This window comes from Lepidochelys kempii, chromosome 1 (assembly GCF_965140285.1).
Source record: "Lepidochelys kempii isolate rLepKem1 chromosome 1, rLepKem1.hap1, whole genome shotgun sequence".
Taxonomy (NCBI): Eukaryota; Metazoa; Chordata; order Testudines; family Cheloniidae; genus Lepidochelys; species Lepidochelys kempii.
The window spans coordinates 125,992,969-126,019,409 of record NC_136380.1 but is presented as its reverse complement, the minus strand read 5'-3'; the positions used below and the strand labels follow the sequence as shown (position 1 = coordinate 126,019,409).

At 42.6% G+C, this 26,441-nt stretch overlaps 1 protein-coding gene across 1 annotated transcript; it reads left to right on the top strand.

Annotated features, from left to right (window-relative positions):
* The first annotated feature begins 1,333 nt into the window (after positions 1-1,333).
* LOC140905109 (P2Y purinoceptor 8) lies at positions 1,334-25,131 on the top strand. Its single transcript, XM_073327780.2, has 2 exons — positions 1,334-1,903; positions 22,374-25,131. Exon 2 carries the CDS (start codon positions 22,478-22,480, stop codon positions 23,477-23,479), a length of 1,002 nt encoding a protein of 333 aa, XP_073183881.1. The 5' UTR covers positions 1,334-1,903; positions 22,374-22,477; the 3' UTR covers positions 23,480-25,131.
* Positions 25,132-26,441: the final 1,310 nt, after the last annotated feature.

The following is a 26,441-nucleotide window of genomic DNA, read 5'->3' as shown; positions in this document are numbered from 1 at the left end:
TGGCAGACTTGAACATGACTGGTTTAAATGAGATTGAATTTCTTCCCCAATTGTATCCACTAGCTCCGTTTGAGTCTGGACAGGTTCTTTACCAGCCCTTGTTGTCAGTAAGATTATTTAGGCTGGTTTGTGGAAAGGTAAAGAGCATATAGGAAACACAAAACAGACCAATGTGAAATGAGTTTCAGACAAAATTAAAATATTTGACATTTATGCCGATCCTTTCATTATAGAGGATTCAAAAACACATTACAAAGCATATACATACACTCTAAAGAGGAGATTTCCAAAGGTACAAATAAAGGTGCCTAACTCCTACTAGTAATACCTAGCTCTCATATAGCACTTTTTCATCAGTAGATCTCAAAATGCTCTACCAAGGAGGTCAGTATCATTAGTCTCATTTTACAGATGGGGGAACTTAGGCACGGGAGATGAAATGACAGATCTAAGGTCTCCCAGCAGGCCAGTGATTAAAGTGGGATTAGAACCCAGATCTCCTGAGTTAAATCAAGTGTGCTAACCACCAAGACACAATGCAGACAATCAGAGGGCAGCAGACAACTTGTACACAGACTGCCACACAACCATGGGGGTATGGGACATAAACGAAACCCCTTATCTCATAAAAGGATGGCATCATTAGGGCAAGATTATGATTTATGGGCACTGTCCTGCATTAGGGACAGAGTGATGGCTCCAGTGCCTCTGCAGTAGCTCCTGGAGGAATTGTACCCCACAACAATGCCCAGATCTGTGTGTCACACAAATGGAGCACACGTTGCCCCATCCGTTAAGAGAAAACAGTGAAGCAAACCAGTGTCATAATTAGAGCTAGTTAGAAATATTCCACTGGAACGTTTTTCCAGGAGAAAATGTTGTTTGATTGAAATCAAAATTTTCTGAGGGTATGTGTCAATTTTGGCAAAGTTTTGTTTTTAAAAAATCAAAGCCAGATGTCCCACTTTGAGGTTATTGGCGCAGCAGATTTCGAGTTTTCATTTTGAAATGACATTTTGGTCATTTGAAAAATATATATATTATAAAGTAAAAATTAGAACAAAATCAGTTTTATCAAAACAAAATATTCTGATTGAAACAAAGCCACTTGTTAGAACATTCTGTTTTGTAGAAAAAATTGAAATGTTTTGGTTTTGTTCTGATTTGAATGAAAAAAAATCAAAATCTTGGCATATTTTGAAGAATAGACATTCCGTTCTCCAACCAGCTCTACATATAACAAGCACAATATTTAGCGCTCCACTTCCCTAGTTGTTGTCAGTTGCTATTGCTTTGTATGTGCTGTCGTAAAAATGAGTCTTGAGGAAGGATTTGAAGGAAAAGAGGGTAGCAACTTTGCAAATTTTTCATGGAGTTTTTCACTGCACAAAAAGGCCAGTTTAGGAGAATGATAGAAACATATCTGAACTCAGAAAGATATTTCAAAAGCAGAAATATGTGGTTCCTTTTCTGACTTGACTACACCCAGTACACTAAAAACCTATTCAGAGTTTACAGGTTTCATACAAGATAAAAAAGAATGGAAGAATCTCGGTATTACAAAATCCACAACGGGGAAAGATATTCACAATGAATCAAGCATTTGTCATACACCGTGAATATTTGCCAGGGCTACTATTGGCATCCCAATGCACCATAAAGTAATGAATAAATTTAGATTAGAAAGAGGATTTTTCATTTTATGTCTGGGGAGGAAACAATGTTTATCCTTTTAGGACATATTATTGAGTTGTTGTGATCTATGTGTCAAAAAGTCAAAAGTATGAAGAAGGAAGTAGGTGTTGCAATTCAGTGTGCACGTTTACTATTGAACCACTTGCAGAAAATTTGTGGTCAGTCAGACTGCACAGCTTCAGATTATCGGATGTGGATGAGGAATCAGGTAAGATATATAAATCTTTTGGACATAAGTCACTTGAAGAAGGAGTTCCTACTAGAGTCAAACAGCTGAGTTGCAGCAATATATTGTAACAGTTCACATTATTGCTTTGTTATGTGCTTTATTTTTAACTATGCAAGGCTAAATCTTGGGGTTTGTGCCCAGTTTTTACTCAGTCCTTGATCAGGCAAACTGCCCTCAAAGTCAATGGAAGTTTGCTTGAGTAAACACTTAGTAAGGATGTTGGACCTTCGCATTTGGTCCATTGAATTTAAGGGAGTTGTTTTTACTCTTCTAATATAATTCTTGTAAATGCACATGCTTGATTTTACAGTGAGTATTGTAACATGGGCATAAGTACTCACAGTATTTCAAGTGATAGCGCATTATGATTCTGTTGGATGTCTAAGGTTTTTTAGTTAACTTTACAGATCAGAGGGTCTATTTTGCTGTATAAGTCTGCAAATAATTCCCATTTGTTCTGAGTTATGTGCATGCATGAAAGGTAGGATTTATGCTAAAAAAAAAGCACAACCTTTGGTTCTTTTCTATTTCTAACTGAACAAATCATTGTGGAAACATGATTTCACACACCAGTTAATTACAAAATACACGTTATTTCTGAGAAATGTACATAGCTCTGCTGCAATATTACCCCATTATGTATTTCCATGCTTTGATTGGTCAGTATTAATTTATTAATAATTATTTTACAGTGCCCAAAAGTCACATAAATCCTTTATATATGTATATATTTAGATACACATTGTTTTAAAAGACCTGAGGTAAAATTAAAAAAAAAAACCTTATATTACTTAGGTGCTTAAGTCACTTAAACACTTTAAAAAAATACCCCTAGTCCCTCTCCAAAGGGCTTCTGACCTAAAATTTAGACAAGATACAAATGATAGGAACAAACAATAGGGTGAGGACCAGGACCTACAAAAGAAGGTCAAACAGTTACTTAGATTTGTTATGTGTTATGTCGTTGTGGGTTTGCTCTATATACTCACAGATGTATACTTTTGCTTTAACTGTTTACACACTAAGGTATTTTAAAATATTTTTATTTTGTGTGAGGTGGACCGGTGGGAACCGTTACAATGAGGAATTGAGCTGGTAGGAGGGAGAGAAGGTGGGGTAAATATGTTATGAAAATAACAGATTTTTAAGTTCTCTGGCAATTTTGAAAAATCCAAAAAAGTTTGTTTTTTAATGTTTTAAAATATTTTATATACAATTAAAGAAAACTTTGAAATGAAAATTCATTACATTTCTTTTCAAAAACATCAAAACAAAACATTTTAGAGGGTCTTTTTTATTTGATTTTTTTTCAAAACAAACTGATGAAATTGACGCAAATTCGTGAAAATGTTTCTCTTGGCTTTCCAGCCTCTTTGGAGCTTTGTCAGGGAGTTTGAGCAGTTCTGTTTGTTGGCCTACCTCAGAAAACCCAGTGATGCAAAGCTTATTAGAATCTGAGAAAGTATAACACTAGGGCCTGATCCTTTTCTCACTGACTGATGGGAAAAATCCTATTGACTGGATTGGGGGCAATATCAGACAGCTCATTTCTGATCGGCATTGGGTCACTTCTCCCTGTTCCTTTAGAAAGTAATGTCTTTTTCTGTTAAAAAAGTTAGTTTTAAAAACAAGTTAGTTTTAGGGCATATTGTATGACTTTGAATTTAATCATTTTTAAAGATACAGAGGAAAATACTTTATTTTCTTTCGGCCTACTGTGGTTTACTCTAAATTAGGACATAATTCCCCATGCAGGGAAAACAGCGCAGAAAAAAGGCCAGAAAACAGATTCATGCACTATCTGGTCTGCAGAAGAAATTAATTTATAACAGTTTCTCACCCTATAGAATCATGTATTCTACTTAAGTATAATTGACAACCTCTATCTGATGTATGCAGTATAGCTGTAGCCGTGTCAGTTGCAGAATATGAAAGAGACAAGGTGGGTGAGGTAATATAATCTATTGGACCAACTTCTGCTGGTGAGAGAGAGAGACAAGCTTTCTAGCTACACAGAGCTCTTCTTCCTGTCTGGAAAGGAACTCCCTGCCTCACAGCAAAATGCAAGGAAGAACAGATTGTTTAGCACAAGCAGTTAGCACATATTGTAAGGAACTATTCAAGATAGAGTGAGCAGTTAATACTTCTGCAGTCACAGGACAAAAAGAGAGGGTTAGAGGGTTACAGATTGTTGCAATAATAAGCCATAGATCCAGAGTCTCAGTTCAATCCATGATTTGGTGGTGTATTACAACAATCTGTAACCCACTAACCTTGAATGGTCCCTTACAGCAGTGGTTCTCAAAGCTGGTCCGCTGCTTGTTCAGGGAAAGCCCCTGGTGGGCTGGACCGGTGTGTTTACCTGCCATGTCTGCAGGTTCGGCCAATCGCGGCTCCCACTAGCCACAGTTCGCCGCTCCAGGCCAATGTGGGCTGCGGGAAGGGCGGCCAGAACATCCCTTGGCCTGCACCACTTCCCGCAGCCCCCATTGCCCTGGAGCAGTGAACCGCGGCCAGTGGGAGCCGCAATCGGCTGAACCTGCAGGTAAACAAACCAGCCCGGCATGCAAGGGGCTTTTCCTGAACAAGCGGCAGACCGGCTTTGAAAACCACTGCCTTACAGTATGTGCCAACTACTGCCGCTAAACAATCAGTTCTACCTTGCATTTTGCTGTGGTGCTGGGCGTTCCTTTCCCAGACCTGAGGGAGAGCTCTATGCGGCACGAAAGCTTCTCTCTTTCACCAACAGAAGTTGGTCCAATAAAAATTTTATTAAAGCTAATGTTAAAAAAATTATATAATACATAGGTTGGGAAAAGAGTGTCTCTACATCTGGGTATAGTGCTTAGATTATCTACAAATACAAAGTTAGATTTTTAAAAGTCATATGACACACAGAGTACATAATCAGCAATAACCCAAATTTAGGTGAACAGATTTCACAATACAGTTTAGATATTAGAATCCGAATACTCGGGTACATCACTCATGAAAAGTTGTACAGAGATTTGTTTGGTTTGGTTGTGGAAAGCAAAATATATCAATGGGTGGAGATTGTCCCTCAGGGCACGTCTTTGCTGGCAACGATGAAGCGCTGCTGCGGCTTGTGGCTTGGGTAGTCGCGGCAGCAGTCCTGGGGGAGAGGTCTCCCAGCATTCTAAAAAAACCCACCTCCACGAGGGGCGTAGCTACCAGCACTGGGAGTGCGGCTCCCAGCACTGGTGCGCTGACTACACTGGCACGTTACAGCACTGAAACTTGCAGCGCTCGGGGTGTGTTTTTTCACACCCCTGTGGGAGAGAGCTGCAGCGCTGTAAAGTGCCAGTGTAGACAAGCCCTTAGTAATTGAGGATTAGGTTGGTTGTCCATTTAGAAAGTACAATCCATGAGGAAAATATTCGTTACTTTCCTCACTGCGCTTCTCATCTGCACTCCAGCTCATCCCTCTGGTATTGCCAATGTCCAGTGATGTCTTGAATAAACACGAGCCTTGGTGGCAGTCAACTTTTCCAGTGTGAATTGAGTATAAAATGCGACCATCCGATTCAGGAGCAATTTACACTCATTTTGCAATTCTTTCACTCAGATGTAAATGACTATTCACAGCAATGGGGAATCTAGCCCCCACTCTTTCAGGAAATCCCGAAGAGCTTGCAGTAGCTTTCTCCACATGGTACATTGGGTTGTGCAGAGTTCCTTGATTCCTACTGAATCCCTGGAAACCCCTTCCTTGACAAACAAGGGGGGAAAGTGTGTTTGAGTGTGATGTTGAGCAGAACAGAAATAATGTGCATGCTGACTCCAAAATGGGTTGTTATGCAGCTCACTTGGAGTCTAGATTTCACTTTAACCCCAATCCTAGTTGTGTTATTGCTAACGGGTGACTGAAGTCAGGGAATGAAACATACTAGGTTACATGTCCCAGGTCAAAGGGCAGGACTGAGGCCCCAGGGTGGGTGACCGGAATCTATCTGAATCATGCCTGTTTTGTTTTTAAAATGAAAAAAGGTTTCACTTCAGTGAAGAAGTCACTATGAGACACAGCAAAAACAACAGGGAGCCCTTGTGGCACCTGAGAGACGAACCCATGTATTTGGGCCTCAGCTTTCGTGGGCTAGAACCCACTTCATCAGAGGCATGGAGTGGAAAATCCAGTAGCAGCTATATATACACACATAGCGCATGAAAAGATGGGAGTTGCCTTAGCAAGTGGGTGGGAGTAGGGGGTCAGTCTAACGAGACAGTTCAATTAACAGAACAACAAGGGAGGAAAAAATCATTTCTGTAGTGGTAATGAGGGTGGTCCATTTCAAACAGTTGACAAGAAGGTGTGAGTAACAGTAGGGGGAGATTAGTATGGGGAAATTAGTTTTTATAATGACCCGAAATGCCTTTTCCATTGCTGAACTTGGCAGGACAGACATACTGATACTTTGCATCATCAAAACCACAGAAGTGGAGATTTTCATAAGATAAAGAAGAGGAACAGCAGCTGAAATTAATTTAGAAATGGACAGGTTGTAATGACATATATTAATGATATTACCTATTTTCATTTATTTCAGAGACTCTCATACACTCTGGAGATATTGCTATCCAGATGGAATGCATTCATGGTTCTGATAAAAGCAGTTCATCGTGAAGTTTGTTCCTATAACGGCACAGTTATACCAACATAAATGTTATTTTATAGTATTATGATTACATCTGCAGTTAGGCATGGCATCCTAATATCCTGTATGCTTTGTTCAGTGTGCTGGATAGCTTTATAACCCATTAGAGATACTGCATTGTGCTGATAAACTTTGTGTAGCTTATTTAGAGATTAAAATGTCTCTGCAGGTAACTTTAGGGGAAGAATTCTAGACATTCAGGCTATGTCATCAGTGCAAAAAAAGGTGTGTTTTTACCTAGGTAGTTAACTCCTAGCTATCTCGCTGTAAAATCCCAGTGGATACAAGGCACTGTAGTTTTTATCTCAGTGTAACTAGTCGAAGTCAACCCCTAGTGGGAGGTATAGGGTTGACCTCAACTAGCTACATCTAGGTAAAAACTATCAGTGCCTTATGCCACACAACCTAGGTAGAGCTCTCCTTAGCTGGATACTCATCGGGGTTCTATGTTTGAGTCCCAGTACACAAGACCCATGTGCTCTAAGTAGGCTATAGCCCTGTCTCTCTCCCCTTGGCCTGTCTGGCACAATTTCTAGGCATAGGCTCCCTGTCTGTTACTCCTTTGTGGAAATGGGACCCCAGGGCCAGTGCTGACACCCAGACTCCCCAGTAGCTTAATCACACCCTTTTCCAGAGCTCTAATCTTATGGGTGCTCTGGGTTTACAGTTCACCTCTTTAGGGACACTTGATAGTGGAAGCACATAACAGACACAAGGGTTTGGTAAGGGCTCCTCCAAACCAGTCACTTTTTACATTGGTTAGCACAAGAAATACACCGATCCAGGTAAAACAATAACACCTGTATGCATTTCCCTGCCTCATTTTCTTTACTGCTCTTGAGCATTCTTGGGGTTGAAGTCAGAGTCCTCTAAGTGTTCCAGGATCCCACCTCCTGCACGTGATTTCTGCACATGAAAGTATGCCCTTCTGTTACTCTCTCCTGCCTTCCTGCCCATGGCTTCTCCTCTGGAACATGCAGTCTTTCTGGTCACTTCTCCCTGTATTTCTAGCTCTAAAATAGCTGGTGACAGAGGCTTTCTTTTATAACCGCCAGACCTCTTTGTCAGGTGACTTACAGATCAGCCCCAGCAGGCGATCAGAGTCCCGTACCAAATAATTTCTTGCTTAATTACCATCCCCCAATAGTTCAGACTTGAAAAACCTGGTTTGCCCTGGGCAGTAGCCATCTCTTTATCCAAGGGGGCTCCATTTGAATGGACATTCATCAAAATGTAACAACCCTATACTGTTAGTTCTGTGCCAGGTGAAAGAATTTTTCCTGGCCCCTCCTGTGGGTTTTATCTCAATACGGAGACAAAAGACAGCAGAGAAGGTAACCAAGCCTCATATTCAAAATGGAATTTGTAGTCAGACACAGACACATTTCCAGAGTACCCAGGACCACCCTGATTTCCTAAATTGTAAATAAATTCCCCAAATCATCACACCTTGTCTCCACTCAGATTTTATGTTGAGAAACCACACCTCTTTGTCAGTGAAGACAAAGCCTCAACTGTGGGTTGAAGAGGAGGGGTTTGACTCATACCACAGTATGGAAGTGAATGGACCTGATTTTCCATCACCTCGCATCTTACCCAGTTATTTACATCTTACATAGGGGGTGTAAATGCTACCATTGTGCTGTAGTGATGTGTGAAAGACTTGTCTATACTAGAAAAGTTGAACTGATTTAACAAAATTGATTTCAAATTGATCTAGTTAAACTGTTGCAAACCTCTAATGTGAGACATACTTAAACCTGTTTAATCATTAATGAAATGGTTCAACACAAGCCAAACTAGTTTAGGGGTGGCTGTGGTAGGGGCTGGCACCAGTTTAAATTGCTCAATTTTAAATATTTTAGATGACTAGTTGAAGTCCATCTACAGCTGGCCTGATTATGACCAAGATAGAACTAAAGCTTATTTAGTTGAGCCAGGCATTCAGATCAGGCTCTGTGCTGGTGTAATAGCTTTGCTATGATCTGTTTTTAGCCTTCTCTTCCCTTATTTCTTCCTCCCTGTTTGAAGGAAAGATATTCTCTTACAGTCAATGGTCTATTTGATAAGCAATAATTGAGAAGTCTATTTGCTTTATCTGATGGTTGCTATTCGTTAAGACGTAGGGACATTTTTACTGAGCTCCGTGGTGACTGGTTTTGCCTGACTGCTAATTACTGAAGAAATTTGGTTGCAGTATTAAAACCTAATATCTTTAAACATCCTAAAACTAAATATATAAAATGCACCTGTCATAAGAGGTGTCTAGGCACATGGACATATCTTTAAAATGATACTCGATTTTTTTTTTTTGCCGATATTCTTGCCTGATTGTAATACAAAGCTTCTCGCACATCAGATTAGGGGAAGGAGAAAAGAACCCTCTGTTGCCTAGGAGAACTGACATCCTCCCTCTGGCTAGTGCTGCCCCCAGCAGATGGGCAACTGCTTTGTACAACAGATCCTACGTTAAGCACACTGCATTCAGTCATTCAAAGAGTCACAATGGCATAGGTAGTAGGGTCAGTATCCCAGGAAAACAGTCACCGTCATTTTACAGAGACAGAAAAAACCAGAGCATGTGGTCATTAGCACCAGCTGGGAATCCAGAAGCATCTGGGGGTGAAAATCACTCTCACCTTGAGACCTTCGTCTATAAAGGGTGAAGGACTGAAGAATGGGAGAGACAACACCCGCAACGTAACTTCAAGATGTTTCCACCAACCTATCTGCAGCCCCCCCTCTCTTATCAGGAGTAAGAAGTGTGTTATTAAAATGTAGCGTTAATCCCTAGCTCCACATTTACATGGTGGGAAGCTTTAAACAATGGGGGGCTTTTATTTGAAGAAAAAGCGTTGCTTTTTTAATTTTTATTCCCTGCTAGTTGGCCCTACTTCCACACCTCAAACCACTCATGCTGTCGATGTAGGAGAGGATCCTTTCAGGACAGGAAGTGGGAGGGAACAATCCTGCTGATGGGGATACCAAGAGGATTTTCCACCTCCTTTTAAGAGGGGGTTCCAGGCCCTGGAGGTAGCTGACAAGGTGGTGGAGAGGAGGAGATGAATCTGTTTTGGGGGGGCAGGTAGTGCAATGAAGAGATGGGGGGAGGATGTTCTTGTAATAAAGGGTATTTTGCAATAAACTTGTTCCCCCTTTTCACTATCTTACGCAGGCAATGTACACAGAGAAAAGAAATTTCCTAACTCCTTGATGTCAGAGTCAGGTGGTACAAAGCAGAACCACCACTCTCTGCTCTTGCCAACAAGGAACACATGGCAAAGGGAGACAGATTATACTCTTTGCCCTGCATTTCCCCACATGCAGTGAGCAATGTTCCTCCTAATTTTTCCCATGCATGTGTGGAATGAATTTTCTTATGTACACCAATATGGAGATGATGTGTGGCAAGGGTGGGGCTGAGAGGTTCGGAGTGTGGGAGGGGGCTCAGGGCTGGGGCAGAAGGTTGGGGTGCCAGGGGGTAAGGGCCTTGGCTGGGGGTGCAGGCTCTGGGGCAGGGCCAGGGATCAGGGTTTCTGGGTGTGGGAGGGGGCTCAGGGTTGTGACAGAGGGTTGGGGTGGGGCCAGGGATCAGGGGTTTGGAGTGCTGGCTGCCCTAGGGCTTCAGCAGGGAGAGAGGACTGCCCCCAGCCTTCTCTCCACACAGCAGCACCTGGGCTGGGGATGGCGTGGAGGTGCCTCTCCCTGCTGCAGCAATTCTGGGCCGGGCTGGGGGAGAGACATCTCTCCACACCACAGCAGCTCTGGACCTGGCTGGCACCAGGGGAGAGGTGCTTCTCCCCACCGCAGCCCTGAGCACCTGTGCAGCCCTTGATAGGCTTGGTAGGGAACTGAGGCAGTGAGTTAAGGTTTGAACATAGGATCAGCATAAAATCATGGACATTAAATACCAAAAGCCCCATCACGTGTGGGTCTAGCCTGTTTCCTAGGGTTATTCCATGGCTGTTCCTTACAGTGTATTTTCTAGTGCTTTGTTATTGACCCATTTTAGTAAACCCATGGGTAGGGTTATGACTATTTTTCTATTGAAAGCCCAATTTTGACCAGAGTGTTGCACCCAGCAGGTTCCCCACTGTCCAACTGTTGGCACAGTTCACACAGCAAAGGCATAATCGCTAAATAGGATTCCCTTCCCAGCCCCTGCAAAGGTTAACTGAAAACAAATGCCTCGGGGTTCCAGCAGGCACCACTCCACTAGTCCTGTGAGTCCAAAGCAGATTCAGCATAGTCTCTCATTCATGACGCTACCAGCCCTGGGCAGAAATCTTCTCAATTCACGCTGATATGTTTTTCCCTGGATCCTATATCCCCAAACACTTTCTTTTAAAGGTCTCTTTCTACAGGAGACTGGATTGTCAGCACCAACCTGTAGGCCTGATAGATTGTACACTTCCTGCATTGCAGGGTAGGTTTTTTAGCTCACATATAAGGAAACCCAGTAATCCTTTATTGATCTTTCTAGAGGCAGGGTACATACACCTCATCATAGGCACTTCCTACCCTTGATCCACCCATCTTCTAAAAACCAAACCTTGTTTTCTGTCTAATCTCCATCTAACCAGAGATTAGGTACACAAGTTGTTTTGGAAGACCTAAAAGTTACTCAGTCTGAGGTTTTTAACATAACACTTCAAAAATGGCTTGGTCTGGAAACTCGACATTTGTTTCATCCCATTGTCCTTGAGGAGAATTAATGCTTTTTGAGTATTTGTAAGAAGGTTGGTTGATATTAATTTTAGGACTATTCACTATGAAAATATTGAACTTTGAAAACTTTATCAGGTCCCAGCAGAGCTTACATACTTTGGAGGTTTTAAGATTTCATTTAGCCCAGGGGTTCACGAACCTCATTGCACTGCGACCCCCTTCTGACAACAAAAATTACAACACGACCCCAAGATGGGGGACCGAAGCCTGAGCCCGCCCAAGCCCCTGCACCCCAAGCAGGAGGCCAAAGCCCAAGGGCTTCAGCCCCAGGAAGGGGGCCTGTCACCTGAGCCCTGCCACTTAGGGCTGAAGCACTCAGGCTTCTGCTTGAGCCCCGGGCAGTGGGGTTCGGGCTTCGGCCCTGGGCCGCAGCAAGTCTAAGTCAGCCCTAACGAACCTATTAAAATGGGGTCACGATCCACTTTGGGGTCTCGACCCACAGTTTGAGAATGGCCGATTTAGCCCTTTTCATTGCCCAGATATCCTTGAAAGTCATCACTAGGATAGAAAGTACCTCACAAATATTCCCCCCCCCCCAAAAAAAAAGATGCCTACGTGTTGAGAATCCTCCCCAACATTCCACAGCTTACCTTTGTCCTGCTCCCAAGAGCTGCTGGGTTCCCTAGCCACTGGCAGCTTCTCATAAACACACCCTTCATCTGGACAGAAATGCAGGTGGGCTCTAACTGCCCAGGGCGGAGAGACATTGGGCATCAGACATCTTGGGAAAGGTGAGCAAGAGTGAAAATGAAGAAAGGGAGGCTGAGTGCTCAGGATAAACTGGTAGAGTGACCAGACAAGGGGGAAGAGACTGGAAGGAAAAGGAACGGAGATGAGATTCTTTTCAATTAATCATGGCCCAAAAAGGAAACTAGCAGTGGAGGTGCGGCGATATTATCAAATGGCAGAGTTCATGCCCCATCTCCCTCTCCTTCCCATTCATGACCCAGCTGGTGTAAACTTTTCTGTCCGACATGCAACTATCCCCCTCATCCTCTAGCAAACCTTGTAATCCTTTCATTGCCAAAACACATCCACCCACTGTTCCAACCGGTGTAACCCATTCAATACACACAATACTTGGAGTGCAAACAACACTTCCATCTCAGCACTGAGGGCAAGTGAGCAAGTGCGAGAGCTATTCAAGGGATTTTAAAGCTATGAAAGGGTTAACACAGAAAGACATATTAATGATATCCAAAGCCCTTCTTGAAAACTGGTACAATGCTCCAAAGGGAAACACAGCAAAAGAGAAACTGGAGGATGCACCCTGCAGAGCTGGTTTTCGCCTTTCTTCTGCCTTTACTACAAAAAGAACAGAAGAAGGATTATATCAGGAGAGGTTTTGGCTTGTTATGGGTTTTCTTTGCAACCAGAAGAAGCTAGAAGTATTTGCCAGGTATACTATATTTACATTTATAGCACCACCTGGTATTAGAAATGCAGCATTGCAGCTACCCATTGATAAGAATGGAAAAATCACCAAACACTAATTTGGTTGTTTTAATTTTTGCATGATGGCATTTCCTAAATTTGAGTGTTTGACTTTGCAAACTTAATGTTCTTTTAGCACAATTTTTAATGTAATTTTGTATATAATGGACTCCTGACCTCTTTCTTTTCTCTTCTGCTGATTTTAAACAAGTTAGTTGGTGGCCCACAATTCTGTGCTACCTCTGTAGAGTGACATTCTCCCAAGAAGGTTTCATATAAAACATGCACCACCTCAGTGCACTCACTCTGCATCCAGTGTAACTGCTTGAGGATCTGCCATCTTATTACTTACTATGTTTTTAATGTCTGATTCTGCTGAGTAAAGTTTCTCCTCCATGATAAATAGAATTGGTTTAATACACCAGTGCTTTTCTCCATGGATTTAAGCCCAACGGAACGGCATAAAGAGAAAGTATTGCTTATGCTCGTGATTCATTTATGGCAAGTTTAGTGATATTTGGTGTTCTTAAAGGTCCAGTTCCTGGAGTCAAACGATTTTTCAGAGAATTCCAACTCTCATTTTTTAGTTTCTAGCTCCCATAGTTGTGGAGGAATAGTTGAAACTATGAACCCTAATGGCTGAAAACCCATAAGGCAAGTAAAAACACAACATGTATTATTTAAAAAAATCTCATGACTTTTAAGCTAATCTTAGGATTTTTACATCTATCTCAGAATTGCTGAGTGTTTGAGGTTGGCAATGCTATCTTCAGCTAACTGTGCTCAGTAAAAATGCTGCAGAATGATTCTACCTTGTCACCATCTTATTGCCCCCATGCCCTAGTCTTCCTGAAATACAAGCTGCTACAGGCAACAGTACTTCAGGCCCATATTTTAAATCTGCTCTAACATGTGCACCGTGTAGCTCAAATGCTGTTTCGCCATGTGACCACTCTCATTTGAGCTTGGCAAACTGATGTGGGGTAATCTGAGTGCAGTGAAGTGTTGCAGTGAAGACAAGCCCTCAGAGACACACCTCTGAACACTTCCAAGTAAAATTCCCCCTTGTCCCTTGGAGCAGTAGTAAATCTGCTGCTTTGATATGCCTAGACTGTGGCCAATGGTAGAGGAGAGGCATGTGTGTGGAGACAAGACTCTGCCCATTATCACACATCCCCATCCCCTTGTTCTGGTGGGTAACCGCATTTACTCAAAGTCCAGGTAGGCGAGGTAGGGGCTTAAGGAACAGACTCTCTCGCTCCCAACAAGAGCGTTTAGTCCAAGTCACAGTCTCGCCACTCTTAACCTCTGTGTGCATCATTTTCTCCGAATGGGATAATATCACAGCAGTGTTATGAGGCTCTATTTGCATTAGTCATTGTACAGAGCTTGAGAGAAGTGAGGGGAGGGAATGCCAGTCGCAGTTCCCTGAGTCACCTTACTGATTTTGCTCTAAAGAAAAGCTGCAGGGGGGCAGCTTTAATTTATGCAGGCTTGGAAGGATTAGATTTGTATTGGTAAATGTCAGTAAACATCAATTTCACTGTACACACACAAACCAAAGAAAAATATTTCCTTCAATAATAATTAACATTTACAGACAGAATAAGAAAAATGTCATGTGAGAACTTAATAGAGTCAAACTCCAGTGATTTAGACTTCTGAATTAGGCTGGTCACAAATGAACTAGCAAATGAATGGTAAAAACAGGTATGATTTGTTGATTGAGCTATATTATTTTGTATATTTTGACACACGTAAACAATTTGTGTTTTAATGGTTTATACAGCTTTAACATTTTGAATCTGAAAGTCTACTGCCATTCAATAGTTGTCTGACACCCCTTCCCTTCATAATTTCATGCAACTGTGAAAATTTAAATCAATAAAAACAGAAAAAAATGCTTAAAAATAAACTTGTTTGATATACCTAGTTTTAAATTTATGCCTGGTATTATCCATCAAAATTATTTTAAAAATAGAATTCTGCCAGGCATAAATTTATGCCAGCAAAGAAAGCAACACAAAGTAAACTAAGCAGATCTGAGGATCCACCCCATTAATGTTTGTGACGTGCTCAGACACTGTGGTTATTGGAACCACACAAGTAACTAGATAGAGCTACTATGTATTTACCGTCAGTATACTAGAAATGTGGCAATTCTAGCTCTGCTAATCCAGAAACATCCAGTGGTCTCACTTTATTTCTCAACAAATAATGAAGAGAATAGTACTATAAGGAGGTGGCATATTATTAAATCTTCCTTACTTGTACACTTATCCCACAGAACCTTTGCTAATATATTATGAAGAATTAAAACTGAACTACACTTGTCAACATAAGAACGGCCATACTGGGTCAGACCAAAGGTCCATCTAGCCATAGGCACTGTCTCCGTGGGTGCTCCAGGGCTGGAGCACCCATGGGGAAAAATTGGTGGGTGCTCTGCACCCACTGGCAGCCAAGCTCCCGGCCCTGCCCCTCCGCCCCAGCTCACTTCTGCCTCCTCCCCTGAGTGCACTGCGTCCCTGCTTCTCCTCCCAGTGCTTGCCACCACAAAACAGCCGTTTTGCAGCGTAACAAGCTGTGGGAAGCGGGGGGGGAAAGTGGGAATGTGGCACACTCAGGGGAGGAGGTGGGGAAGAGGTGGGGCCAGGGCGGGGATTTGGGGAAGGAGTCCAATAGGGGCAGGGAGGGGGCGGAGTTGGGGCAGGGACTTTGAGGAAGGAGTTGGAATGGGGGCAGGGCAGGGGTGGAGTCGGGACGGGGTCAGGTGGGGTCGAGCACCCACTGGCGCCAAGAGAAGTTGGCGCCTATGCATCTAGCCCAGTGTCCTGTCTTCTGACAGTGGCCAGTGCCAGGTGCCCCAGAGGGAATCAACAGAACATGTAATCATCAAGTGATCCATCCCCTGTCACTCCTTCCCAGCTTCTGGCAAACAGGGGCTAGGGGCACCACATAAGTGAACAAGGTACATTCGATGATGTATTAGCCTTCGTTTTTTAAAATTCATGTTTGTTAAAATGATTGTTCACAAACCCTTAATGCCAGGTAGTGAGGTCCTAACTTTTTGTGATTAGTGGGGAGGGGAAATTACTGGTTTCGAAAAAATGATATAAAACAAACGTGATTTTTTGTATGTCATTGTGTCTGTATATTGATTCATATGCTATTTAATTTAGTAGAAACCAGTACAGCGAGTTAAAAGCTGACTTTTTCATGAATTCCACTTTGGAAGGAAATGGTAAGATGTATGTGCTGTAGTTTTTAACTTTTGATTTATTTTTCTAAAGTCAGAAGTTCCTGCCCAGCTTGTTGCATTATAATAAGGGTGAAACGGTCACATCCCCTCCACATCCTGTGTGGGCTTAGGGTTACCACCTGTCTGGGTTTTACCCAGACAGTCCAGTTTTTGGCTTCTGTGCTAGGTGTCCAGTTTTCAACCGGAAAGTCTGGGCAAAAAGGGGACCTGGCAATCCTAACTGGCACCCAAAGCAAAAGTCTGGTTACCATGGGTCCGGGGGAGGCATCAGGTTATTAACCCACACCAGCCTCTGCTCAGCCGGGGCCACCTCCTACCTTCAGGCAGGCTCCTTGAGACACTAGCGAGTAACGGGGGGTGGGAGGGAAAGCAGCGAGCGACGGGGGCACAGTTTTTGAGGGGGGAAAACAGAGCAGGGGTGGGGCCTTGGGGAAAGAGGCAGAAAAGGGGGAAAGACCTGCGGGAAGAGCCAGAAAAGGGATGGGGCCTCGAGGGAAGAGGTGGAGCAGGGATGGGGCCTGGGGGGGGAAGAAGCAAGGCAGGGGACAGGGCTTCGGGGGTCTAGTTACCAGCAATTAGAAAGGTGGCAACTCTATGTGGGCTACCTATATCACAGCTATCCACAACACTCACTCCTGTGCTGGTGCATGGGGAATGCGCAGACGGGCAGGAATTCTGCCCTCCCAATGTTCTGGCCAGCACAGCGAGCTAGCATGAAGGGGAAAGTAATCTGTGCCAGGTACAGGGCTGGTGCAAATGATTCCCCACCCTGGGAAGAGGGGAAACCATGAACCAGCTTATTCATCTCTGAGTCACAGTACGGTCTCTGGTCTGTTCCTGGCTAATACAACTATTCAGAGAACACAGGAACTTCCATACTGGATCAGACCTAAGGACCATCTAGTCCAGCAACCTGCTGCAGACAGTGGTTACTACTAGATGCCTCAGAGGAAGGTGTCAGAACCCCACAGAAGACAGATGTGGAGTAATCTGCTCCCCACATAGGTCTTATGCTGGTATCTAATAGTTATTGACTGGTTTAAGCCCTAAAGCACAAGGCTTAATACCCCTTTCAAAATTTGTGTTGACATTAAGTGTGATAACTCTGAATATTTGTATACTACATAAATGTCCGAACCCTTTTGGAATCTTGTGTGAAAAAGGATTCCTTGCACTGGCTCACAATTTCCCACCTTTTAATTTCACTGTCTCCTGAGGGCTCGTGGCCCTCACTGCTTTGGGCTTCTTCAAACTACGGTAGTAGTTAATATTAGGAAAGAAGACAGAATTGAAGGCTGCCTAACCAGCGTAGCATTGAGAAAGATACAATGTTATACAACGCTGTGGTTAATTCAGGAGACATTTCAGCAATGTAACAAGGGAAAATATGAAATACATTTGATGTGGGTGTACTTAGAAAAATACTCCAGGCGAGGTGTAAAATACTTAAGAATATGAGGAAATTCAGGAGCCTCCCCACCTACATACAAACATATGAACATCATGATTGCCGAGGTTATCACTTTTAGAAATACCATTCCAAAGGTACCCCTGATAACGACAGAGCGGTTAACTAAAACACTGATAGGCTGACTTCAGTGGCATCAATTTAGGAAGCAGCACTTCCTAGACTAAATCAAAAGTGCAGAATCCTCTCTTGACTTGGGGCTCTGTGAATAAATGCATTTATTACTCATTATTATTAATAATATTTGGCTCCCAGTATTTTTTCATTCCGTCCCACTTTCATTCAATATTGTCTCAGTCACTTGTATTCACTAAGCACCAAGACCCTGCATGTGATGCACTGCACATAATTTGGTTGGTGTCAATCAACAAAACAGATTTGTAGTATTGAGCCTTGTTGTTCCTCCATCAATGTGCTTTGTTCTGTTCTACTTCAATCCATGCCATTTGGAAGAAGAACGGGACCCAAAAAGAACCAAGGGGAAAATCCTCATCTGATGTAAACTGTCAAAGCTTCAATGACTTCACCTGAGCTATAATAATATACACTAGCGGAGGATCTTTTCCCAAATCCTTTGACATTCATGTGCTCACTCATTCATGCATTTTAGTAAGAATATATTAAGCACTATAATTTCCAGTCAGTCTGTTCTCAGATTCCAAAATATCAAGAGTTCTATATACAAGACCTGTTCCTGCTTCCACTGACTTTAGTAGGAGCAGAATTAGTCATTAATCATATTGTCATTTGAACGCTGAAGCCTGGCCTACAACATTTGAGGATAATTGCATAGGAGTCACGTGACAATTGCAACAGCCTTTAGAAAATGTTAATTTCTCAAAACTCTATATTTACTAAAAAGATATCTGAGATCCAGTTTAATATTGTTATTGCAGAAATCAGCAGATGGTGCTGTTACACAACCTCACAAATTATTTTATATAACATTGGAGCATGGTTCAGCCTTGGAAGAAATGTTTTTATTGTGTTACTTAGTGATGTAGTTTCTTCATGCGGGATCTGTGGTGAATGGCAGGGAAATTTTCTTTCTCCCTTAATCTCACTAATCAGGGTCAATTCTTGAGGCACAGTTGCTTCCTGGAAACAAGGAATTGGTTTTTGTTCTGAGATTCCTAAAAGAGGGGATTACCCGCATGCTGTTTATCCACCTCTATTCCAAGACAGGTGTAGCTAGTGTTAAATAAATAAGCTGCACTAAGAATATATTCAGCCTGTATGTCCCTGACTTGTTTTCCAACAGGAAGTTGACCTACAAGACTGTAGAACAGAGGTGGGCAGACCTTGGCCCACGGGCCACATCCGGCCCATGGGACCATCCTGTCCGGCCCCTGAGCTCCTGGCCTGAGAGGCTAGCCCATGGCCCCTCTCCTTCTGTCTCCCCTCCCCGACAGCCACACCGCAGTGCGGGCAGTGGGGCTGTGAGCTCCTGCCGCTCTGAGCGGCATGGTAAGGGGGGCGGCGACGGTGGTGCACTCGTGCGGGGCGGTGCAGGGGTTGGGTAGGAAGTCCCGGGGGGCAGTCAGGGGACAGGGACCAGGGAGCGGTTGGATGGGGCGGAGGTTCTGGGATGGTCAGGGGTCAGGGAACAGGGGGGTTTGGATAGGGCATGGGACTCCCAGGGGACCTGTCAGGGGGTGGGGGTATGGATAGGTCGGGGCAGTCAGGGGACAGGGAACAGAGAGGGTTGGATGGAGGTGGGATCCCGGGGCTGGGGCCGGCAAGGGACAAGGAGCAGGGGGGATTGGATGGGTCAGGAGTTCTGAGGGGGACAGTCAGGAGGTGGGAAGTGGGAGGGGGCAAATAGGGGATGGGGGCCAGGTTGTTTGGGGGGTACAGCCTTCCCTACCTGGCCCTCCATACAGTTTCACACCCTGATGTGGCCCTCGTGTCAAAATGTTTGCCCATCTCTTCTCTAGAATCTGTTACCACTAGGCAGAGGGGCTACAGAGGGGCCTGACCCTGTAAGGTGCTGAGCACTTTCAAATCCTTTGACTTCAATATGAGTTGAGGATTCATACCACTTCTCAGGATCATGCCCTCATTCATGTTTCTACAAGAACAGGGCAAAATTTTTCGGGTGAAATACTTTTGGTGAAAAAATGCATATCTGGTGACACCAAAACATTTCCTGAATTCATGTTGGTTTCAGCAAATTGTTTTGGTTGAAAATAATCTCCCCCACCCCAAAAAAATTCCAACAAATTTCAAAACATTTTGTTCTGACATTTTCAAAACAAAATGTTTTGATTTTTTGGTTTGAAGTGAACTGCATTTCAAAATTTCCTTTAATTTTATTTTTAAAACAATGAAAAAGTTTTTAAATGGTCAAAATCAACATGAAATATTTCAGCTTTGCCAAAACAAAACAATGAGCTTGCCCTTAAACAAACTCTTTTTGACTTTTTGATTCACTGAAAAAAATACTTAAAAATCATTTTGGTTCAACCCAAAACAATTGTTTTTCAATTTTTCAGAATTGCCAGCAAACCAAAGAATATCCATTATCCACACAGCTCTAGTTACTGCATTGCATACTGTGAATGAGGACATCAACATGGGAGTTACAAGTACTTAGCCCCTCGGGATTCAACCCTTTGGGTTTGAATCACCAAAGATTTAGACCCCAGTTCAGAATAGTATCCAATGTTCAAGATGGCACTTAAGCAAATATTTAACTTTGAGCACAAGTTTGTTGAAGTTAATCCACCAAAATGTATAAAGCACCCCCTATCAAACACCCCATAATATGAAAAATAACGTAAAATACACATAAATACAGTAAGGTAAGAAACCACCTGTCACGATGTCTGGAGTGGCTCAGAACCATGAGTGCCGACCTCAAGGCAGACTGTCAAAAGGCAGGGCAGACACCCCAAACTGGTTATATGTCCTATCATTAGATTTCACCAACCCAGTAACAAGCATGACCCCCTAAAGCACAACAACAGCCTTACTATGGAGTCACAGACAGTCCTTTTGGGCATTCCAGTCTATCTTGCCACCCAGGCAAGCTGGACTTTGTGATAGATGGTCACTTTACACCAAACATCACAACAATATCTAGGTTTCAGAGTAGCAGCCGTGTTAGTCTGTATCCGCAAAAAGAACAGGAGTACTTGTGGCACCTTGGAGACTAACCAATTTATTTAAGCATAAGCTTTCATGGGCTACAGCCCACTTCATCGGATGCATTCAGTGGAAAATACAGTAAGAAGATATTTATATATACAAAGAACATGAAAAGGTGGAAGTACCCATACCAACTGTAAGAGGTTAATTAATTAAGCGGCGCTATTATCAGCAGGGGGAAAAAAACTTTTGAAGTGATAATCAAGATGGCCTATTTCAGACAGTTGACATGTAAGTGTGAGGATATCTTGGTATATATAAATATCTTCTGACTATATGTTCCATTCTATGCATCCGATGAAGTGGGCTGTAGCCCACGAAAGCTTATGCTCAAATAAATTTGTTAGTCTCTAACAATATTCAGGTTACTCCTCGTGCCAAAGGACCAGTCACTTACCTGACAATTGTACTCCGATCTCAAACCAAAGACAACACCTGAAGCCAATCCTGTAATAAACTAACTAAGAGTTACTAAGAAAATAAATGAGAGTTATTTACAAGATTACAACAAGTAAGCATACACACAAATGAGTTACAGACTTAGATTTAAAAAGGTAATACAAGCTTCTATTAAAAGCAGCTGTGTATGTCCTTTAGGACATGCCAAACAGCATGGGGATCTCTTGCTTATGTTTAGGAATCTTTGCCCCTCAGAGTCCAGACAGCATACAGAGACCCAGTTCCTTCTTGTCCGGGATTTTTATTCCCTTCACCCCAGAATCCAAGTTGATGTGATGAGTTCATGTACGGATCTTCCCTTCCTGGAGGGAGTAATGAATGAAATCTCTGTCCTTTGCCACTGCACAATGCCTCCTTTTCCTTCAGTGGCCCATAGGACAAACACTTTACCTTAAAAAGAAAAGGAGTACTTGTGGCACCTTAGAGACTAACAAATTTATTTGAGCATAAGCTTTCGTGAGCTACAGCACACTTCATCTGTAGCTCACGAAAGTTTATGCTCCAATAAATTTGTTAGTCTCTAAGGTGCCACAAGTCCTCCTTTTCTTTTTCAGGATACAGACTAACATGGCTGCTATTCTGAAACTTTATCTTAATTAATGCTTCTTTTCTGTTTGGTGACAGAGGTTTACAATGCAAACACTCAATATTACTTTATACCATGGGACACAGATATTATAAGTAGGATTAATACATGCAGCATCCTAGAAGCATTCCATGACTCTAAACACTAAACACATTCTGATAATACTAATATCTATTTAACTAACCCACAGGGGAGCCAGACTGGTTTCCAGCTTTCATCTGTCTGCGTTCAGTGAGGCCCTGGGCCTTGGCATGAGCTAGCACCTTGTCTGCCAGTGTCACACCTCCCTCTAAAAATGTTAACTATTAAAGCCAATTGAAAGGGCCTGCATAAAGGAGGGTGGGGGGGGGGAAGGTGGAATGGAGGAGGAGGTGGAGAAGATAATAAATGGATCAAGAATGGGCATGGTAAAACATGGTAAAAATGGAGGAAAAAGCTTTAAGCCTATTTAAGATATAGCAGCAATTCTTGGTGATGTATGCTCAGGTGGCTGGATCTTGCATCTTGCTATTGCACTAGAAACAAAACTCGTTAAGCACTTTAGAAAATAGCTAAAAACTATTCTTTGGTCCAAAGGGCAGAGTGAATATGATTTAATGTGGTGGGAATGAACAAACTAAGAGTTTTATCATGTGTTAGATTAACTTGCTCTTTTAAAAAAATTCACCAAAAATACATTTTTTAACCAGGTCTAATCTCTACCATCTCGAGATTCTTCTTTTGTGGGAAAAGGTGCCTGAAGCTTTTCCATTTGTCCCAATCCAGAAGAAATCACTGAATCTATCTCACTATCATGGGAACACTGCCAAACAGCACCATAGAGATGCTTAAGAACCAAATGCTGCAGACCACTTTGCCTGCCCTCTACTTGTTCATCTTCACCATCAGCATTCCCCTCAATTCTATCTCCTTGTGGTTCCTTTGCCGCCACTCAAGGCCTTGGACTCCCACCATCATGTTTTCCATTAACCTGACAATCACGGACTTGCTGTACAGCATACTTCTCCCTTTTCAAGTTGTCTACCATTTACGGGGAAATGACTGGCCCTTTGGACCGGTTCTGTGCCGCATCATAACTGTGCTATTCTATGCAAACATGCACTGTTCCATTTTAACCATGACAAGCATCAGCATAGAGCGCTACCTGGGAATTGTTCACCCGCTGAAGCACAGGGCCATGAGACCCATTAGAACAGCTCTCCTCACATGCATCATCATTTGGATATTTGTTTTACTGCTGCACTTCCCACTCATGAAGACAGAGCTAACCTTCCAGGTAGAGGAGCTGCAGATAACCACTTGTTTTGATATATTGCCCAAAGCTATGTTTCCTTCAAGAAATCATTTCATCGCTTATTTTGGCTCTCAAGTTCTCCTGTGCTTTCTCCTACCTTTGCTAATAATGGCATTCTGCTACACCTTAGTCATTCGAACTCTTCTTAATTCCCCTCCCACACAACTAAGGGAAATTAAGAAGCAGACAATTTTTTTGCTAATAGTGTTGCTTACAGTCTTTGTAGTGTGTTACGTGCCCAATATTGTGATATCAATCATCCATTTCATCTTTAGTACCCAATATAAGACTGCTTATGTGGAATATAAGCTGTCTCTGGCTTTGAATAGCCTTAATTGCTGCTTCGATCCACTTGTTTATTTTTTTGGTTCCAAAGAGTTTCGACGAAAGATACAGAAGAAGCTCTGCAGATGCATGCCTGATATATTCAGTGAAACTGCCACCATCTTTTCAGAACAAGATGTGCCAATAACATCAAGAGAACACGCACCACATAATTAAAAAATGTATTTGATCTGGAACAGATTATATTAGTCATTGCACCGAATCATCATCCAGACAGTTTAGAAGTTGTTCTATTTTAGAACATAGAATGTCAGGAGATACAGAAAAGTACACCACACAATTTATTGCCACAACTTATTCTGGAAACATACCAGGCACTCAGGAAGGCTCAACGTGCATGGAAAAAGGCATCTCTCTTAGCTTGCTCAAAACAATGCATTATGGGACGTAAATTACTATAAATTAGGAATACAAGAAATGTGTTAGTGTCAGGTACCTGCACTGCCTTGGAATGTGTTTCTGGAACATTTTCTACAACCTGGTTCCCAGTTCAGCATTTCTAAAGTAAATAATTGACAGCAATAAAATAAACACCACGTTTGTGAGGGGCAGAGGAATAGCTGAACCTAAAATGATGCACATCCCTTGACTTAAAAGTAAGCAAAGACTGGTGATTAGCATCTGTAATAGGGGAAAAGCCAAAAGACATGAAGACAAGGTTTAATCTGGTCATGCAAATTTTATTTCCTCTTTATCAGTATTTACTTGACTGGCATATTCAGTCTTAAAGCATAAAGCTTATGCTCCTTTTTCACTGACACTGCTTTGACAGGCCATTTATAGACAAGGCCCATTTTACTATGCAATGTATTATACCTCACTTATGTGGCAAGACCCAGCAAAGACGAGAACCCACCACCAGCAGCCTACTGCTACAAACCTTTCTGGTTTCAGAGACTGGTCTTGTACAGCCTAACCCAAACCCATACCCATGCTGCTGTCATGGATTGGCTGTAAGGGTACATCTACACTGCAGTTAGACCCCTGTGACTGGCCTATGCCAGCTGATTCAGGTATGCTGGGCTCAGACTAAGGGGCTATTTAATTGTGCTATAGACTTCCGGCTTAGGTTGCAGCCCAGACTCCAGGAACCTGCGAGGTTGGATGGTCCCAGAGCGCGGGCTGCAGCCTGAACCTGAACATCACCACTACAATTAAACTGCCCCATAGCCTGAGCCCCATAGCCTGAGTAACAGGCCAGCTGTGGATTTTTAATTGCAGTGTAGACATATCCTAAATTTCCCCTCCCTTGGCATTATGCAGCAGCAACAAGAGCAGCTCAGAGTCAGGGTGGGGAAGGTCTCTTGTCAGGCAGAGCTTGTCTCAGGGGAGTTCTGAGCAGTGGTCTGCAGCTGAAGTGCTGTTAAAATTCAAAGGAAGCAGATTTGCAAGTGAGACTTCTCTCCTTAGAAGCTCTGCAGCTGAGGAAGGCACCTGTCATGCAGGGTTCCTGAGCTCTTCCTATGCAGCATCTCTGTCCTGAAAGGCTGAGTGCCTCCTGCTCCTACCACTTCTCCATATATTTTATTTCATCTCCTCACTTGTTTTCTGCCCCCTCCCCCACACTATTCCATCAGGCTTGCTGGCTGTCCATATAAATTGTACAAAAAGGAAATTATGCAGCAGTGTAACCCCGTGGGCTAATGCACTGTCCCGGGGATCGAAGAATACTTTCCATTCACAGGATTTTGGTCCTTTTTCTCCTAGGCTTTGGTTTTATTTCTTCAAAAATAAAGCTGTTTAACACATGCTCAACATATCAGTTGTGTCTTTTCCCTGACCCAGTGTCCTCTGCGGAAGCCCATCTGTTCCCCTCAGCTCTTACGCTCATTCCTAGCCTGCTTCCTGCAGTATTACACTCCACAGGCCATCGACTTGGAAGCGGCATATGAACTAGGTTCTCACTGATTAGACATCTAACTATCTGATTGGTAAGTGCAAATTTAGAATTTTGTATGTACACTTGTGCACGTGAACTATAGATCCATAAACATTTAGAGACCAAGAGCCAAGTGTTGCTCTCATTTACATTGCAGGAAATATGGAATAATTCCACAAACTTCAAAGGCATTATTCTAATTTTACACCAGCATAACCAAGAGCAGAATCCAGCCACAGGTTGAGGCCCTTTTGATATCAAATCCAGTCGTTACTTTATGATCTCAGGGAATAGTTATAACAAAAGGAACTGTTGCCTAGTGTTTAGAGTATGCAATTGGGAGCGAGGGTTCTAATCCAAGTGCATTGATATTATCAGGCAAATCACCTAACCTCTCGGTCTCCATTTCCCCAGCAGTAAAATGAGGATAATAAATTTTTGGTACCTTTGAAGGGTTTTGAGAAGGTTAATCAGTAAATGTATTTTACAGCACTTTGAAAAAAATCAAAAGCGTTATTGTCCATATGTGCTACAACGTGTACTAAGATACTGCACATTTTTCTTTTTTGTTTTTTTACAAAACCACTTGCAATCTAACTTGTGATAATGACACCTTTAAGAGATGGTGCATGATAGCCTGAGAGTGGGTGGGTACTTCCTTCCTGACACACTTTCTCAATAAATGAGTAGTAAGAAACATGTAGGTCGTTTATTGAAAAGAGGGAGGGGAAAACCTTTTCAAAAGAAATTTATAATATCTGATACCCAAGCGATGCCCTCAAGTCACAACGTTTGATCAGTCTGTGGATGATCAGAAGTGCTCAGATACGACAGCAAAGAGCATCACAGATTTAAAAATAGCTAGGGTTGCGTACAATTGAATGGTTGTGGTCAGATATACTGGGAGCGGGTATGACATGAAAGTGTGAAAGCTGTGGATCCAAACACCACAACCTTTGCCGAGTTCAGGTGTTTGTCAGAGACAAGGCAGCCAGTCTGAGTCACAAGACATTGAGCCTGGGGAGCCTGCCTGGTTTTCATTGAACGTTCGGACAGAATTGACACATTCCCATGAAATATTTCAATTCCCTCAAATCGTCATTTTCCAATAGAAAACTTTCATTGGAAAAATGTTAAGCAGCTGTACTTCACATTAGATAACACTTCACATTGACTTCATTTGCAGCTGTGAGCACTCAGACATTCAGCAAATCAGATCCCAGGTGTCTCAAGAAAATG